The sequence below is a fragment of the Mesoplodon mirus genome (assembly GCF_964341445.2).
Source record: "Mesoplodon mirus genome assembly, chromosome: 3".
Taxonomy (NCBI): Eukaryota; Metazoa; Chordata; class Mammalia; order Artiodactyla; family Ziphiidae; genus Mesoplodon; species Mesoplodon mirus.
In genome coordinates, this window is record NC_138978.1 from 168,216,253 (window position 1) to 168,235,183 (window position 18,931).

General features: G+C 38.4%; 1 protein-coding gene across 2 annotated transcripts; it reads left to right on the top strand.

The window, feature by feature from the left end:
• The first annotated feature begins 144 nt into the window (after window positions 1–144).
• Window positions 145–17,790, top strand: CENPL (centromere protein L). Of its 2 annotated transcripts, XM_082613253.1 has the most exons (5): window positions 145–596; window positions 4,859–5,035; window positions 8,521–8,772; window positions 14,593–15,135; window positions 17,130–17,789. In XM_082613253.1, exons 2-5 carry the CDS (start codon window positions 4,862–4,864, stop codon window positions 17,199–17,201), a joined length of 1,041 nt encoding a protein of 346 aa, XP_082469379.1. In that variant the 5' UTR covers window positions 145–596; window positions 4,859–4,861; the 3' UTR covers window positions 17,202–17,789. The 2 variants fall into 2 exon arrangements, with proteins under 2 accessions (XP_082469379.1, XP_082469380.1); XM_082613254.1 differs by lacking the exon at window positions 145–596 and having other exon boundaries at window positions 17,130–17,790.
• The last annotated feature ends 1,141 nt before the right edge of the window (window positions 17,791–18,931 follow it).

Consider the following 18,931-nt stretch of genomic DNA (forward strand, 5'->3'; position numbering starts at 1 on the left):
GAAAGTAGACGATAATGGTTAGAGCGCTCCCGTGCCCTCAGTTAAAATGGCAACCACAGTTGCTTCACTGACTTGGAATCGGCGCCATGGAGGCGTCCAGCGTCCTGCCGCAGAGCGAGTCGGGAAACGATTTTAAACTGAGGAGGCGGCTGAACGCGTAGTTGCTGCTTCTCAACGGCGGGATTTTGGAGCTGGCGTTCGCCCCTGAGGGCTCAGGTGGAGAGGGGCGAGTTGGGACACACTGTCCCTTGCCCTTTCCCTCCGTGGGCTGAAGCAGACTCTGCAGGAGCGAGGGTCGCGGAGCTGGCTGGCCGAGTAAGCGGAAATGTCCCTCACGGCGTGAAGTGTCGGGCTCGGCTGGCGCCTGCGGGAGCGGAGGTCTCCTTACTGGGCCCGTTTGCGTCCGTCGTGAACCCACCTGTGGTGGAGCGAGAGGGAATTTGGGAGCGCCAGGGGTTCCTCCGGACTTACTCTTCGCTGTCATTTTGGCGGCTGTTTTACTTCAGGGGATTTCAGTTTCGACGTAGTTTTGGATCCAGACTTGAAGAATGATTCGTGAAGGGAATGGTTGACAGCGTCATCACGGCATTTTATTGGTAAGATGCTTTGTTATTGGTCCGGGCGTGGCAGTAAACTTTGTGTTTTGCCCTGTTGTGTGGTCGTTATCTTTACAATACTTGGGGGTTCAGATGTGTTTCACACGACCTGCTTAGCATTGGCGTTAGGTGACGATGTACAAAAGTGATTTAAGTCAGGGTCCCTTCCTTCACGGACTTAGCACAAGAAAAACAACTGAGTTGTAATTGTGTGTTCTGAACTGCAAGTGCAAGAGGAATTGGCCGGAGAGCTAGCTCTGTGGATACTTGGAAGCTTCTCCTGAGGAGATGAAACTTGAAGGATAGATTGGATTTGGTCAGACAAATGGGTGTAGAGAAGTAGTCTTAATTGGCAATAGGTTGAATAAAAAAGTCCGGGAGCAGAGGCAAACATGACAGGCATGAAGAGCAGGAGGGTGATGAGCAGCCTAGGGGAAGGGGTGCACGTTTGGGTGTAGGGCAGTGGCTCTTAACCGTTTAAAGAATCATCTCCTGGACCTTTCTTCACCTCCTTCTCCCACCAAATACACACGCATACACCATTCTGCATCCAACCTTAGAGGGCTTTTAGATGTTGGAAAGACCCTTTGTCCATGGATCTTGGGGTAAGAACTGAAGTAGTAGAAAATGAACCTGGATAGGATCAGACAATATGATCAGGTGCCTTGAAACCCAGGCAGAGAAGTTTTGGCTTCATTTATTTAGAAGATGTGTGGGAATTGTTATGGGATCTCAAGCAAGGTAATGACAAGATAAAAGTGGTGTCTATGGAGAAACTAGTCATGGATTGGGGAAAGGGGTTAAGACTGGGAATAAGATAAGTGGCTGTAATTAAGAATGCAAGTGAAGGCCAAATCTGGGAGGGCTAGTATGTATGCTTTTAAGAAATATGTCAGAATTTGATGCTGATTCGGATGTAAACGTGAAGTTGAGGGAAGAGTAAAAGATGACTAAGGAGTATTTTAAGGGGCAGGGAGGAAAATGAGAAGGAAGAGTGGAACTATTACTGAGAAACAGGGTAGTTGGAAAGGAAAGATTGGTTGTGAAATAATGTTTAGCTTTGAACTTAGTGAGTTTGAGGACAAAAAAGTTTAATGTTTTACAGGAAATTGGAAATGCAGGTGCAAAGGTCTGAAAATAGAGATTTAGGAGTCATGTGTAGAATGAATGTTATATGGAGAATGAGTGATTTCAGAGTCTGGGGAGACACGCACTGTTGGGACTGGAGGAAGGATAAGAATCAGCAAATGAATCAGAAGGAACCAGAAGAAACAAGGAGGAGAAATGATTGAGTGAAAAAAACAAGGTAACAGAAAGTTTAGAGGAGTAAGGATGAGCAAACTTGATGAACCAAGTATTTGGCCATGGTTTTCACAAAAATATTATTGGTAATCTTCAAAAGTGCCGTGTCTTTATAGTGATGGATTCATAAGAGAGGTTGCTGAAGATTTCCAAAAAAATATTTATTAGTAAGTGGAGGCAATAGTTGTATACCATATTTCCAGGAAATTGGTCTCAAAACGAATGGGACGAATAGGATTTAAACAAAAAATTTTTAGTGTTAGGAATACAAGAATATGCTTGGCAGTGGAAGAAAAGTATCCTGTGAAGTAGAGATTAGAGATGATAGAGGTTTGAAATAAACATGGGAGATGGTGCCCAAGGGAAATGTGAAGGGACATGGAGATCTAGAATATTGGTTGATGGATTGGCTTTAGAAAGGAAGTAAGAGGACCTCTTTCCTTACAGTTGGAAGGAAGAATATTGGGGCAGTAAAATATTAAGTCAAGCTATATTTTTAACCTCTTAATTATCTGGCAGGGCAAAATTGCACGTCATTGAGTGTGGAGTGAGAAAGTAAAATAGGTATAAACCATTTTCTAATCTTTAATGCATGGATTGGGCTATTTCACATTACTGCAGTATTAAATTACTCAAGGGAAATGTTTTCTCAGTACCAGTCCTTTCAGAGCTAGTAGTCTTTCTCTCACCTAGATAGACTTTAAAATCCTTTTGGAATTCATGGAATTTCTCTTTTAAGGAGTCAAACTTAGTAGGGCTTATTTTGCCTTGAAATTGATCCCTATTGAAAGGCAGTGTGCAAGAAGGAGGTAAGAGCACCCACTCTGGTGTTAGACTGTCTTGGTTCAAATTCTGGCTCTGGGATTTTTAGCTGTATGAGTTTGGCAAGTTATTTAATTTCTTTATCTTCCTATCTGTCAACTGGGAATATAATAACCCACCTCATACAGTTGTTTGAGGATTAAATGAGACAATATCTGTTAAAGAGCTTAGAAAGTTACCTGGCACATGATGAATACTCAATAAATGTTAGCAGTTATTCCAACTAACAGATTTGAAAGAAACATTCAATGTAGATGGGACTGATTAAAATTCCATTTTGAATAGGCAATTCTGTACGCATTTAAAGCCAGACTGCTTTTTTTATTATTTTTTATTTTTTGCTTTATAACAAATTTAATCAGTTATACATATGTTCCCATATCCCCTCCCTTTTGCGTCTCCCTCCCACCCTCCCTATCCCACCCCTCCAGGCGGTCGCAAAGCACCGAGCTAATCTCCCTGTGCTCTGCGGCTGCTTCCCGCTAGCTATCTACCTTACGTTTGGTAGTGTATATATGTCCATGCCGCTCTTTCACTTTGTCACAGCTTACCCTTCTCCCTCCCCATATCCTCAAGTCCATTCTCTAGTAGGTCTGTGTCTTTATTCCCGTTTTACCCCTAGGTTCTTCATGACATTTTTTTTTTAATTCCGTATATATGTGTTAGCATACGGTATTTGTCTTTCTCTTTCTGACTTACTTCACTCTGTATGACAGGAGTAGCTGCTATTTAAGTTGTATGGTATATGATCTTTCTCTGGGCATTATCTGAATTTTGAGAACTATATATTTAACTTATGGAGTTTTGTGCAAGATATAGAGTGTGTCATACTTTGACATGATGAAATTTAAAGATAATGATAAATAAAGCTCTTCATTTGTGAAAAAAATTTTGAAAGGGTAACTGTGCCACTACTTGGGAGTAATTTTTATAACTTTTAAATCATAATTCCTTTCAATTTTGGAGTTCCATGAGATACTTCTGTTCAATTAAACCAATACGTGCTTAACAATTAAACAGCATTCAGCATTATACTAGGGTAATTATACAAGAGAAATACAAAGAGCATGATTTCAGTCAAAGTAGTTTAGTCTTGCTGGGAAGAGAAGAAATGCACACCAAAAAAATAGTACAAGTAGATGAATTCGGGCCACAGTGAGTGGTAGAGACTAGGTAATTGAAGAGAGCTGTGTGGGCTGGTGTATTATTAATCTCCAAAGATTTTGTAGAATATTCTCGAGGGATTTTGTTAGACTCATTTAGAGGGCTTTTGGGCTTCTTCAGAATATTTACCCCTGAGGATCTCATTCTGTACACACACACACACACACACACACACACACACACACACACTGCTTCCCAGAATGAGCCACTGATACAGACACAGACAGAAGTGTGTAACATAGGTATTCTGGGGGGAAAAGGTTAACAAAACCCTGCTATTTGAAAGGGGATCAAATTCACACATGGTTTCAGTGGAGGTGGAATGGAAAAAGAACACTTGAGGTAGGGAATACAGTAAGCAAACACATGAAGACAAGAATGTGTTTATGTCTAGGAGAAGTAGGATAAGGACAAGCTGATTTATGAGTTGTGAATACCCAGCAGAAGAGTAGAATTTATCTCATCACTGTAAAGTTTTTTGCACAGGTGACTAATAATAAAGTACCATTTCTGAAAAATGGATTACCCTCAGATATGGAACATTTAGTTGTGGTAATAAGACCTGGCTAAGGAAGTAGCTTTGGGAATGGATGGAGAGACTGAGGAAGGAAAAATTCAAAAGAATGTGCTTAATGATTGTGTGTTAAAAAATGAAAGTGGGAGACTACTTAAATAAATTTAAATTAACTTAGAAAATTGACAGGAATTTCAAAATGGACCAGCTAGCTTTTGGAAAGAGGACAGAAGGAGTTGAATTTAGTTTTGAACATAACTGTGTTTGAGCTATCTGTAAGATGTTCATAAAAATAGCCTATAGCCAATGAGAAATACAGGATTTGATTAAAAGGTCAAAATGGGGCAGGGAGTAGGAGGGAGAGAGAAAGAATTCCTCTATAGTAGATGAATCAGTGAAACTATGAGCATGAATTAACTTTTTAGTGTTTAGAATTCTGGTTTTATTTCTTTTTATGTAGACCATGGATTCTTACGATGCACCAGAATCGACTCCTAGACAGTGTGCATCCTCGAGGCTTAAAGATTACTTTATAGGTGCCACCCCTCTGCAAAAACGATTAGAATCAGTCAGGAAGCAGACTTCATTTATCCCGACTCCACCTCGAAGGAAAATTCCCCAGTGTTCACAACTGCAGGTATGCTCTTTGTGTTCCTTTGTGTTACTAATAATTGAGAATGTCTGTGAATGAAACATTTCAATTGTTGTTACTATTTATAGTATTTTTAGTATATTCTTACTCCCTGTGGTAATAAACTAAATGAGAAACAGCTATAACATTATTCACACTATCAGTACCATATGTTTTTTAACCTCTTTTTTAAAAAAATTCTTTCTCTTTATTTACTAGCTTTCAAAATACTGCTAGGGGTTGGTTTCCTAGCATTCTCCAATGGTGACAAAGTTTTTATTTTTTTGGTTGATTTTTTAAAAAACTTTTTATTTTATATTGGAGTATAGCCGATTAACAATGTTGTGATTGTTTCAGGTGCACAGCAAAGGGACTCAGCCATACATATACATGTATCCATTCTCCCCCAAACTCCCCTCCCATTCAGGCTGCCACATAACATTGAGCAGAGTTCCCTGTGCTATACAGTAGGTCCTTGTTGGTTATCCATTTTAAATATAGCAGTGTGTACATGTTGATCCCAAACTCCCTAACTATCCCTTCCCCCCTGGTAACCATAAGTTCCTTCTCTTAAGTCTGTGAGTCTGTTTCTGTTTTGTAAATAAGTTCATTTGTATCATTTCTTTTTAGATTCCGCCTATAAGGGATATTGTATTTCTCTTTCTCTGTCTGACTTCATTTAGTATGACATCCTCTAGTTCCGTCCTTAACCTCCTTTAATTTGGGACGTTTCCACAATATTTCTTTGTCTTTTTTAACATTGACATTTTTGAAGAATATGTTTCCTCCTCTTCCCTTTTTAAATAGAATATTCCTCATTTTGTATTTGTCTGATGTTTTCTCAAGATTAGATTGAAATTATGTATTGCTGGCTGGAATACTGTATAGGTCTTGTTGTATCCTTTTGGGAAATAACATCTGGTAGCACATAGGTGATGTTAATTTTGATCATCTTGTCGACATGTTGCCCAATAATTACTGCTTTATTCCCCCCTGCAACTAATAAGCAGTCTGTGGGAAGACACTTTAAGATAATACAAATATCCTGTGCCTCATCAAAATTTTGCCTCACACTTAACATCCTTCATCCATTGATATTTTTTGCCTAATCCCATCTTTATGGTGATGGTTGAAAAATAATAATTTTCCACCTCTATTTGCTCCATATTTACCAACCAGCCTTTGGCATGCTATTTTAGGCCCTTCTTATTTCTATTCCATTTATTTATCTATTTATCAGTACAGATTCATGAATTCCTGTTTTTAAAATTTTTCTAATTACTTACTAAATTATTTTCGTTTTATATTGTTCCAGATTTGTCTGGTGGCAACATGCTTTGTTTTGATCATTCATAAAAAAACCCTGTGTATAACATTAGTAATTTGTAATTTTACTGAACTCTGAAATAAAGCCCTAGTCAATACAAGTTTTTTTGTTGTTTTATAAATTTATTTAATTATTTATTTATGGCAGCGTTGGGTCTTCGTTGTTGTGTGAGGGCTTTCTCTAGTTGCAGAGAGCGGGGACTACTCTTCCTTGTTGCCAAGCACGGACTCTAGGCACGTGGGCTTCAGTAGTTGTGGCTCCAGGGCTCTAGGCACTCGGGCTTCAGTAGTTGTGGCTCGAGGGCTCTAGAGCGCAGGCTCAGTAGTTGTGGTGCATGGGATTAGTTGCTCCGCGGCATGTGGGATCTTCCCAGACCAGGGCTTGAACCCGTGTCCCCTGCATTGGCAGGTGGATTCTTAACCACTGCACCACCAGGGAAGTGCCGTCAATACAAGCTTGATGGATGCTTTTGAGTCACTTAGCAAGGAACCTGGCTGATAAGTCACCCACACCTTCCTTTTAACTTTTTCTTATCTGTGTTGTGGGTCTAGTATCTTTTGGCATATGAGAAAATTTTTGCTTTTTTGTGAAAACTTCTTTAAAGAAAAATTATAGGGCTTCCCTGGTGGTGCAGTGGTTAAGAATCCGCCTGCCAGTGCAGGGGACACGGGTTCGAGCCCTGGTCCGGGAAGATCCCACATGCCACGGAGCAACTAAGCCCGTGCGCCACAACTACGGAGCCTGCGCTCTAGAGCCTGCGAGCCACAACTACTGAAGCCCATTCGCCTAGAGCCCACGCTCGGCAACAAGAGAAGCCACCGCATTGGGAAGCCCGCGCACCACAACGAAGAGTAGCCCCCACTTGCCCCAACTAGAGAAAGCCCGCGTGCAGCAACAAAGACCCAACACAGCTGAAAATAAAATGTAAATAAAATAAATAAATTTAAAAAAAAAAGAAAAATTACTAGTCCTGGTAATGAAAGTTATGGTTCTTAACCAGAAAACAGAGATTTATATAAATTAAAGACTGGAAAAATAAAAAAACAAACATTGCAACAGTAAAAAAAAAAAAAGACTAGAATGTCCAGTTTAGTGTTTCCTTTTCTCTATGATACAAATAATTTTGCCAGATCTTTTTTGTTTTTGGCCGCACCACACATCCTAAGGGATCTTAGTTCCCAACCAGGGACTGAACCCGGGCACTGGCAGTGAAAGCGCCAAGTCCTAAACATTGGACCCCCCCTTTTTTTCCCCCAAATCTTTTGATAGTAATAAAAAAAGTTTACAACTTTTCCTTGAGTACTCTAGTCAGAACAAATATTTTTGTCAAGTGGACAACTGTGGTGAAAGTTCCGAAAGATATTTGGGACTGTGGAAGTATGGATTCTATAGAAAAGTTCAATTCAGGATAAAACTAGGAGCTTATGTGGGGGTGTATGTGAAGACCCTCAGTACTGCCATAGTGCCAATACAAATGAAGTGTTTTGTTTTTAGTGGTCCCTGTGATTCTAATAGAGCCTGGCCAAAATACTCCCATGTATCTTTTTATTTAATCTACTGAATTAGAGTGATGGAGTGAATTTACTGCCAAACAATTTTTAAAATTACTTAATTAAAACCAATCAAATTAGATGCTCCAGGAATACAGTGGTGACTATTTTTAAACTCTATAATTTGAAGTTTCTAAAAGTATTTAACTGTTCATCCAATAAATATTTACTAAACAGCTGTTCTAGATGACATTGTTCTAGGTGCTAGAGATATAGTAGTGAATAAAATAGGCAAAATTCCTGTTCTCATCAAACTCATACTCTAGTAGCAAAGACGGTAAAAATCAGACAAGTACCTAATGTCAGATAGTAGTAAGTGCTGTGAAAAAAATAAAGCATGTTAAGGAGATATAGAGTGACAAAGCTGGAATGGGTACAGGTGCTACTTTAGATAGGGTGGCCTCTTGAGTGACATTTGGGCAGAGACCTGAATGAAGGAAAAGAACATGCCATGTGAACATCCTGGGAAGGACATTCCAAAGGGAAAGTACAGCAGATGCAAAGATCAGGTACCCAGTAATGGCTTTGTTTTAAATACTTAAGATACTGTGATTAAGTTCTTAGTTACTCATGTTTCCTAATTCTTAAACTTCCTTTGTCTTGATTTTTTTTAGGAAGATGTTGATCCTCAAAAGTTTGCATTCCTTCTGCATAAACAATGGACTTTATATAGTTTAACTCCCTTATATAAATTCTCCTATACTAATTTCAAAGAGTATTCTAAACTTCTGAATGCATTTATTGCTGCTGAAAAGCAAAAAGGACTTGCTGTGGAAGTGGGAGACGACTTCAACATCAAAGTGATTTTCTCTACTCTCCTGGGAATGAAAGGAACACAGAGAGACCCTGAAGCATTTCTTGTCCAGGTATATCATATAAGCAGTACTTGCTTCCTAGGAGAAAAGAATATGCATTGTCTTGGTTTAGAAATTGTGATATTTTCTTTCTGTTTTTAAAATTCTTAAGCTTATGATTTATAACCTATTTTATGTCTTGTTTGACCAAATTATAGTAATTAGATATGACCAACTTAAAAAAAAGTTTTTTTCCTTTTACAATATAATTATGTTTATTTTAGAAAACTTAGAAAATACATAAAAGTACAAAGAAAGGGAGAAGTTTGAGCTGCAAACAAGTTGGGATTCTTCTCCTGGAGCTGAGTAAAACCTACCCCTAGCTAGGGCTCCTTCCTTCTTTCCTCCCTTCCTTCCTTTCTTCCTTCCTTCCTTCCTTTCTTCCTTCCTTCCTTCTTTCCTTTTGAGGTTCTTGGCAGGCGAACCTCTGCTCTTTGTGGGCCCACAGATCTTCTACTTACACAACCCCAAAGACTTGTAGGCTTGAGGAAGTGAGGCTCCATCTGTTTGTGGAAATTTCTCTCAGTAAACTAGAGCATGGTGATGACTCCAGAGTTTCATCCATAGTCAATATAATGGAAAATTCTACGACTTATGACTCTTTCCAACATGAACTTCAGGATTATATTAGAAAGCAAAGAGCCAGAGGCTTACAACCAGAGGTTTGCTTTAGAAAGGGGACAGAAGACTCTGTGTACAGAGAAAAGGACCACACTGCACCCAGACCTCCAATGCTGGAGCAGAGATTCCCCTTCAGGAGGCCCCACAAGTCCCCCAGTTCCTACAAAAGGCCGAAAACAGTGGAAAGCCACTTAACCCACACTGTCCAATATTCATCACTTCCGGCAAAGACTGGAATCTGTAAATCACTGTTAGAAAAACCACGACCATTTCTTCAGTAACTGGTGGTTTCCAAGCCCACCTGTGCAAGGAATGGCCACCGGCCCCCACACAGCACAACACAGAGAAGAGACCAGCTGCTTCTCAGAGGATCACACCAGTGTCCATCAGGCAGGAGGTCAGGACGGAGGCTGGACGGGAAGGTCCAGGGAGGAGGAGGACATGGCGATGAGGAGCAGGTATCGTGGAAGAGGAAGCACCACAGGGATGAAGAGGATGAAGATTCCCACAAAGAGAACAGGAGGAAGGCCAAAGTGGCGCCAGGAAGCACAGAGAAGTCCAAGTACAGAAAGAAGAGCACCCATGATTGGGACACCATGAAGGAGGGAAGGAGGTCCAGTAGAGAGAAGAAGCATCCTGGCAAATATAGCACCCAGGAGTGGGACTTGTGGGATGAAACTATCCTCGGTGGTTGTTACTGATGCTGGAGATTTGGGACCTGGATATTAAATGATTTGGATCCATTGGAAAGGCTGGATTAAATGGTATTGAAGCAATTCAATAGCCTTGCTTCAAAGAAAATAAAATTAGATCCCCACCTATATCAGACTCTGTTCAAATATAAAAACCCAGTTGGTTTAAGGATGTCAATTTAAAACCAAAATAGAAAAGTATTAGAAGTAAATATAAGAAAATTGTTTTCAATCTTGGAATATGAATGGCTTTCCTGCACAAGACATGTTAGCCAGGGGCCATAAAAGAAGAAAAAATAATACATGTATTTGCAAAAACACTTAAACTCTGCATGTAACAGAAGATTTTGTTGTACATTTTCTTAAAAACAAAAGCTATGCATTGTGCATATGCATTGAGCATCTCCAGAAAGATACACGAAACACTGGTAACTGGGCTCTGGGGGCAAGAACTGAGTTGGGGGAGGCGGGTAGACAGAGGCAGCTGGTAGACTAACTTTTCAAAGTGTACATTTCTATTTGAATTTTGTACTATATGAGACTACTACCTTTCCAATAAATAAATATTTTAAAGGTAAAAAAAACCCCCAAAAAACCAAAGAAAGTTAAAAACCACAGTTTAACCTTTTGGTATACATCTGTCAGTAGACCATCTGAATAGGCCTAGTCCTATTAGAGAAATTGAATCAATAATTAATAACCTTCCAAAACAGAAAGCAACAGGTCCAGATGGGTTCACTAGTGAATTCCACCAAACGTTTAGGGAAGAAATTATACCAGTTCTCTACAATTTCTTTCAGAGATAGAAGCAGAGGGAATACTTCCTAATTCATCCTATGAGCCTGGTATTACCCTAATACCAAAACTAGACAAAGACATTATAAGAAAATTACAGACTCCATCATGAACCTAGATATATCTGTTTGGCTGTCTGTATCTATTAAAATTGTGATCATATTGCCCATACTTCTGCATTATGGCTTTTTTTTTTTACTAATAATCAGTGCTGTAGATAGTTACTCATGTCATTTTGAGTAACTAAATGTAAATGTAAATTTTACGTTTTTGTAAATTTATCTGTATAATTCTATGGTTTTTAGTGGGAGTAAAATCCTAGAAGTAGAATTTTAGCAAAAAAGTAACATTGTTACATATTGTGATATATCATACCAAGTTACTCTCAGAAATGTAACATTTTTCATTCCTTCCTATATGTAGTATATAAAAGTAATATGACTGGGCTTCCCTGGTGGCGCAGTGGTTGAGAATCTGCCTGCTAATGCAGGGGACACGGGTTCGAGCCCTGGTCTGGGAAGATCCCACATGCCGTGGAACAACTGGGCCCGTGAGCCACAGCTACTGAGCCTGCGCATCTGGAGCCTGTGCTCCAGCAACAAAAGAGGCCTCGATAGTGAGAGGCCCGCGCACCGCGATGAAGAGTGACCCCCCGCTTGCCACAACTAGAGAAAGCCCTCGCATAGAAGTGAAGAACCAACATAGCCAAAAATAAATAAATAAACAAATGTGGGTTTAAAAAAATTAAAAAAAAATAAAAATAAAAACTGGAAATAATAACAGTCCTTTATAAAAAAAAAAAGTAATATGACTGTCCTTTGATTTATTAAGAAACCAGATTTATTATTTATGCCTGCTCCTTCTGTTTCTGCTAAATTAATTCATTTTAGTCATTGATAAATTAAATTCTGAAACAGTTGAAATTTTGTTTATTTGTATAGATCAGGGGTTAACAAACTATGGCCTGCTGCTTGGCTTTGTAAATAACGTTTTATTGGAATAGAGCCCCTTTCATTTGTTTACATATCGTCTATGGCTGTTTTTGTATTACAACAGCAGAGGTGTAGTTGCTACAGAGACCACATGGCTTGCAAAGCCTAAAATATTTACTATGTGGCCCTCTGCAGAAAAGGTTTGCTGACCCCTGGTATAGATCATAGTATTGGCAAGGATCTCAGGATTACTGGGATTAGGTTCAGCTGCATATAACAGAAAGTCTAAATAACAGTGACTTAAAGACAATAGAGGTTTACTTGTCTTCCCAAAAAGTGTCCAGAGGTAAGCTTTTCCAGGCTGGTAAATGCTTCATGAAATTATTAATAATCTAAGCTCCTTCTGTCCTCTCTATCATCCTTGGTGCATGGCTTCCCTCCTATAGTCACACTATAATCTAAATTGGCTCCTGGAGCTCTAAATACTATATGTAAATTCAAGGCAAGTAGTAGGAGGAAGATAGGAAAGTCAGACAGGATGCCTGCCACTGAGTAAACCTGTAACGAGACTTGCTGACACCCAACAGATACTTCTCTTTATATCCCAGATGGAAGGGAGACTAGAAAAAAATTTTTAGTGGGTACTTTGCAACCTCAAGTGAAAGCACTGTTTTACTGTGGAAGGAAAAATAGATACTGGGTAGATAATTAGCAGTCTCTGTCAAGTTGAAGCAGTTGATGCCCAAAGAAGTTACATGGTTTGCATGTCATCAGGCAAGCAAATATTCTTGTGAGGAATAGAAATAATCTCTTGAATTCCTAGTATAGTGTCCTAATAGTTTTCTAATTAAATCTCATTTCTTGCCAGGGTTACAGGACTTATAGGTTATAAAAACGTGATAGACATAATACGTCTGGTTTTAAGGTATTTGAAAGTCTCATAACTTCTTGAACAAGGAGAAAAATGGCAAAAATAATTGTTCAAATGATCATCTCTAAAGGGATATAATATAGGGCTGTGATCTTCACCTTGTCCTGGTCAAACTTTAATTAAAACTTCTATTAACACCTGGAAGGTATGTTTGTTATATAATTTACAAATTTAAAGTTTGAGGGGTTAGTCAATCTGCTGGAAAATATAATCAAGATTCTAAAAGATCTGAATGGATTGACACAGTGGGCCAAATTGAAAGAGATTAAAATTTTAATAGGAATAAGTTTACTGCCTCAATGTAAGTTGGGGGGGATTTACCTATTAATAGCAAAAATGAGTATGTAGGGCTAATTTATGTAAAGCTGTCAACTAAAAACCAGAAAACTACTATTAAGATTATATTAGTAGGGGCTTCCCTGGTGGCGCAGTGGTTGAGAGTCCGCCTGCCGATGCAGGGGAAACGGGTTCGTGCCCCGGTCTGGGAAGATCCCACATGCCGCGGAGCGGCTGGGCCTGTGAGCCATGGCCGCTGGGCCTGTGCGTCCGGATCCTGTGCTCCGCAACGGGAGAGGCCACAACAGTGAGAGGCCCACATACCGCAAAAAAAAAAAAAAAAAAAAAAAAAGATTATATTAGTAGGAGTATAATCTAGGTTAAAGGTGGTGACAGTCCTGAAATCAGACCTTTTTGAAGTAATTATGTTCACTTATGAATGACTTCTTTGCCAAAGAATTTCAGAGAAGAGTGTCCAGATAGTGTGAGCACTTGAATATATGTCATAGAAGGAATGGTTGAAGAAACTGGAGATGTTGACCATAGCAGTATATATGATAAGGGTCATCAAATATTTGAAGGGCTTTTTCTGTAGAAGAGAGATTAGATTAGATTTCATCTACATGCACGTAAGGAAGAAAGTAGGACCAGTGGTTGGGAACTATAGGGCCTAACATATGAAAGAACATTTTAAGTGGATAGACAGAGCTCCCTTAGGAAATAGTGACGTCTTCCTCAGTGGAATAATTCAAGCACATTGGATTCGGTGACCTTTTATAGTCCCTTCTAAAGGTTTTTTAAAAAAATTATTTATTTATTTTTGGCTGCGTTGGGTCTTTGTTGCTGCGCGTGGGCTTTCTCTAGTTGCAGTGAGTGGAGTCTACCCTTCGTTGCGGTGCAGAGGCTTCGCATTGCAGTGGCTTCTCTTGTTGCAGAGCTCTGGCTCTAGGCGCGCTGGCTTCAGTAGTTGTGGCTCGCGGGCTCTAGAGCGCAGGCTCAGTAGTTTTGGCGCATGGGCTTAGTTGCTCTATAGCGTGTGGGATCTTCCCGGATCAGTGCTCGAACCCGTGTTCCCTGCATTGGCAGGCAGATTCTTAACCACTGCGCCACCAGGGAAGTCCCCTTCTAAAGTTGAGATTTTTGTTTTCCATTTTTTTAAAGTCTTTATTGAATTTGTTTTATGTTTTGGGTTTTTTTGGCCAGGAGGCATGTGGGATCTTAGCTCCCTGACCAAGGATCGAACCTGTACCCCCTGCATTGGAAGACAAAGTTAAAGTTGAGATTTTGAGACTTTTTTTTTCAGGGTACTGTACCTGGTTATACCATATTAGCACCCCTTTTTGGATTTTGGTTGCACCAAGATCTTGCCATATACCATGTCTGTCCTAATAAAGAGTATTAGGAGAAAGGTCAGTTAACTTGATACACCCTAATAATGATCAGGGAGACTATTCCCTCTGTGGTTTTTGGCAGGTAATACTACATATCTTCTTCTTTTTAAATGTACTAATTAATGCTGAGAAGATGCACTTTAGGAGTAGATGTACTTTTGAATTTAATGAACCTGTTTGATTTTTCTTCATAGATTCTGTCAAAATCTCAGTTGCCATCTGAGCACAGAGAAGGTAAAGTGTTGTGGACTGGTTGGTTCTGCTGTATATTTGGAGACAGTCTTCTGGAGACTGTTTCAGAAGATTTCACCTGTCTACCTTTATTCCTTGCAAATGGTGCAGAGACTAATACAGCCATAATTGGAACCTGGTTTCAGAAAACTTTTGACTGTTATTTCCGTCCCTTAGCAATCAATGCGTTTAACCTTTCCTGGATGGCTGCTATGTGGACTGCATGCAAAATGGACCATTATATGGCTACTACTGAATTTCTTTGGTCTGTACCCTGTAGCCCTCAAAGTCTGGATATTTCTTATGCCATACATCCAGAAGATGCAAAAGCTTTGTGGGACAGTGTTCACAAAACACCTGGGGAAGTTACCCAGGAGGAAGTTGACTTATTCATGGACTGCTTGTATTCACATTTCCATAGGCATTTCAAAATTCATTTATCAGCCACAAGATTGGTTCGTGTTTCAACATCTGTAGCTTCAGCACATACTGATGGAAAAATAAAGGTTAGTTTGAGCAAATCTAGTTAAGTAATTTTCCCTTATTGTTGCATAGTTTTCAAAATGTATGGCAATTGTATTTCCCACATTGAAGAAACACTTTGGGATGTCTGCCAATTGACGACAGTAGAGAGATTTTATTTTATGCTTTATAAATGGTTTACTAAAAAGTCTTAAGCCTTCTATATGCAGCTTTATAGTGGAAGGATACTATACACTGTGTGCCCATAGACTTTGGTAATAATATGACTTATTCTGTAGTAACTTTGAAATTTTCAGAATTTTCTTGTCAACTTTGAAGTAATTATCAGAGTAACAGAGGATTTTGTGTGTTAGATAAGAAAATTATAGTAGAAACACAGAACTAAAATATCATCTTTATATTTTAGGCTTTTCTATCCCTACTGGGAAAGAAATAATAGAGACATTGTTTTAGTGTCTATGAAGGCCTTATTAGAGAAAGTATCAGAAATAAACTGAGAAAGAAAAAAAAGAAATAAACTGAGAGTAGGCACCTAAATATATTTAAGTGTATTATATTAGTATTTTTAAAATATATTAATATACAGCCACAATAAACACTCGTGAATATTGGTCTTGTCACTGTGCTAGGAGTTTAACATACTTTAACTCTAATCTTTAGAGCAACGCTATAGTTAGGTGTTTCTATCTACATTTATTTTATTTTTAAAACAAGGAAGCTGAAGCCAAGATAGGTTTAAGTGACACATGCAAGATAGCTTAGTAAGAGGAAGAGTCAAGATTTAAACACTTAATCTCTTAGGTTCCAAGAAGTTCATACTCTATCTTATAAGCACTATTTTAAAGCTTTTCAGACTGGAGGTCACAATGCAGCAGTAGGTTAGGAAGTAATTTGATGGGAAGAAACCAGCTTTAAAAAACAAAAGAAAAATAGAGTGGAAAATGTAAAAATGAGAATATATAACATATAGTAAGGATATACATTTGCTTGTACTGGGTCATGATGTTAAATTTATTTCTTACTATGGTTCACAGTAATAAATTTGAAATATTATATACTATTCCATCTTACTTTGACATTATAAAGAAATAAATTTACATTTTAGCACCTCAGAATTCAATTTCATGAAGTCCTTATACTTTAAAATGTTATTTCCATATTCTCACGTTCTATTAATAAACTACATTTTAAAACTATTTTATATAATTGTTCTTAACCATCTATGAATATAAGGGTGGCCCTGTTTTATCTGGTCTATCCTAAGGGCCTCTCGTAAGGATCTAAGACAGTAACTGTAGCTCCTAGGTTCAAATAATGCCACGATGAAGCTAACATTTATCAAGCACTAACTGTGCCAAGCATTATTAAGCATTTACACGTATTGTCCCATTTAGTTTTCACAACAACCTATTTGCATAGGTTGTAAAGAGGAAATTGTGGCACAGAGGATAAGTAGGCTCCTTCAAGATCACACAGCTAGTAAGTGGAGTTGGAATTTAAACCCAGTCATCTGACTCAAAAGCTTATGCTTTTAACTGCAACACTGTACTGCCTCTCAAAAGTTTGAAATTAATGTATTAACCAGGTTTCTGCCTCTGCTTAGTTTCTACAAGACACTTTGGCATCATATATCCCTTTGAGAAGAAGGAAGCTATGGAACTCTTTCTAGAAGATGTAGACATTCAATTTGCATATAAGTCTAAGGGGTTCATAGATACTCCTTCTTCCCCCTTCTCTTTAGGCAGATAGTTAGCTTATCCATGGAAGCCAGGATAAATAAGAACCCTAGTCTAATTCCATCTAAGCACCATTGACTAATAGCTGTAAATTTATTAAAGTCAGTCATCTTTATTAAGTAAAGTCTATTTGACTTAGAACAGCAATGGTTTGGGTTTATATTCATAGCTTAGCTTGTAGATATGGAATTTAAAATAAGCCTGGAATATTTATCAAATATAAAACTGCTTTGCTATATAAGTAATTATATTTTAATTTTAAATATCTTTTTTTTTTCCAGATTTTGTGTCATAAATACCTTATTGGAGTGTTGGCATATTTGACAGAACTGGCAGTTTTTCAAATTGAGTGAGGCCTTGTGGGGACTATAAGTTATGGATTATATACCTTTTTCTCATTGACTATCTGCCTAATTGCTATGCTGAGGGGGACTGCAGGAGAAATGGGCATCTGTGCATCTGTTTTCCTCACAGTGCCTTGGAGTTACCCAGATGAAAGCCAAGAAGGATCTAGAAGAACAAAGAAGGTGGTAGTGGATGAACCACAGCCAGGTGCTCGTGTAATATAGTCCTGGTCATCTGGGATTCCAGTCTCTAGAATATGACGAGTTATTAATTTGTTGGCCATCTTTCTAAAATATATATAATGTTTTATTATGTCAAAATTTTTAGGATTCAAATGACATACCTCTAATATTGAATATTTCTGATTTGCATCTTTAAAACCTTTAATCCCTAATTTTAAGCATTTTAGACTTGTATTCAGAGAAAACTTCTATGTTCTTTAGACATTTTCCTAGCATCATTTTGCTGTAGAGAACCAGCAATCAAAATCCTCCCCAAACGAAACTAAAGTTACTATACATTTTTTAAGCCACTAATATGCTTCTGTTTTTAATGTTGTTTAATTCTTATTGCAGTGTTGAATTAAATATTCGCTTTTAAAAGGAAGCCTTGTGTTTATCAGTGTCTTGGTGACAGATCTTTAATAAATATCTCAGGAATGGGAAGTCATAGGCTTTTTCTCTAGCACAAATGTTACACAACAACTATATGGAGTCATACAAATCATAGAGTTGAAAGGCAGCTGTGAATCTCTTTTGAGGGCAGGGATTATATTATGTAATTTTCATGTCCCTAAGTTTGTTTTAGCACAGTGCTTGCTAAATACCTGTAGATTAAGTGAATTAATTTTAACCAACTCTTATATTTTGCAGATGAAAACTAAAAAATTGCACAACTTAGATGTGCACAAGATGTTATATCTAAAACTCTTCTTTTTACTTACCGAGCAGAGGAAGATTTTGTTTTACTTTAGAAACAATGTTTTTTAAAATCTCTTTGAAAGAAAATAACCATAATAGGCTGTGATTCAAAAACAAGGACTAACTTCTGGAATGGGGTATTATTTCACATATACTAGGCACAGCAGAAGTAGTGAATAAAGCATGGGCTTTGGAATCAGACATTCATTCATTCAACTAAAATTAAGTTCCCACTGTCTACTCAGAATTGCATTGCATAAAAAGAGATATAGTAGTGAAGATAAAAAAGATCCCTGTCTTGTGGAAATTATATTCTAGTAGAGGAAGGCAAAAGATAAATAATTTCAGATGGAGATAAATGCTATAAATAAGGCAGTGCAGTATGAAAAAGGGTGACTAGGATAGTGCTTACTTTATATACAGTTGTCAAAGAAGGTCTCTTTGAGGAAGTGACATTTGAGCTGAGTCCTGAATGATGAGAGGGAACCAGCTGTTTGAAGATCTGAGGAAGCATGTGCTAGGCAGGTGAAACTGCAAGAGCAAAGGCCTTGAGATAGGTAAGAGCTTGGCTTATTTGAAGAGGAAAGGAAGTCTGTGTGGCTGGAGCATGGTAAGAGTGGAGTAGTATGAGACGAAACTAAAGAGATTGTGCAGGGACTTCCCTTGCGGTCCAGTGGCTGAGACTCTGTGCTTCCACTGCAGGGTCGTGGGTTCGATCCCTGGTGAGGGAACTAAGATCCCACATGCCATGTGGCCAAAATAATAGTAATTAAATAAATAAAATTAAAATTTTATAAAAGACTGTGCAGGAGAGACTT

Coding starts and splice junctions, on each gene's coding strand:
- CENPL (XM_082613253.1), top strand. CDS start 4,862: ATGGATTCTTACGATGCACCAGAATCGACTCCTAGACAGTGTGCATCC. Junction 8,773..14,592: donor CTGAAGCATTTCTTGTCCAG/GTATATCATATA, acceptor TTTTCTTCATAG/ATTCTGTCAAAATCTCAGTT. Junction 15,136..17,129: donor ATACTGATGGAAAAATAAAG/GTTAGTTTGAGC, acceptor TTTTTTTTCCAG/ATTTTGTGTCATAAATACCT.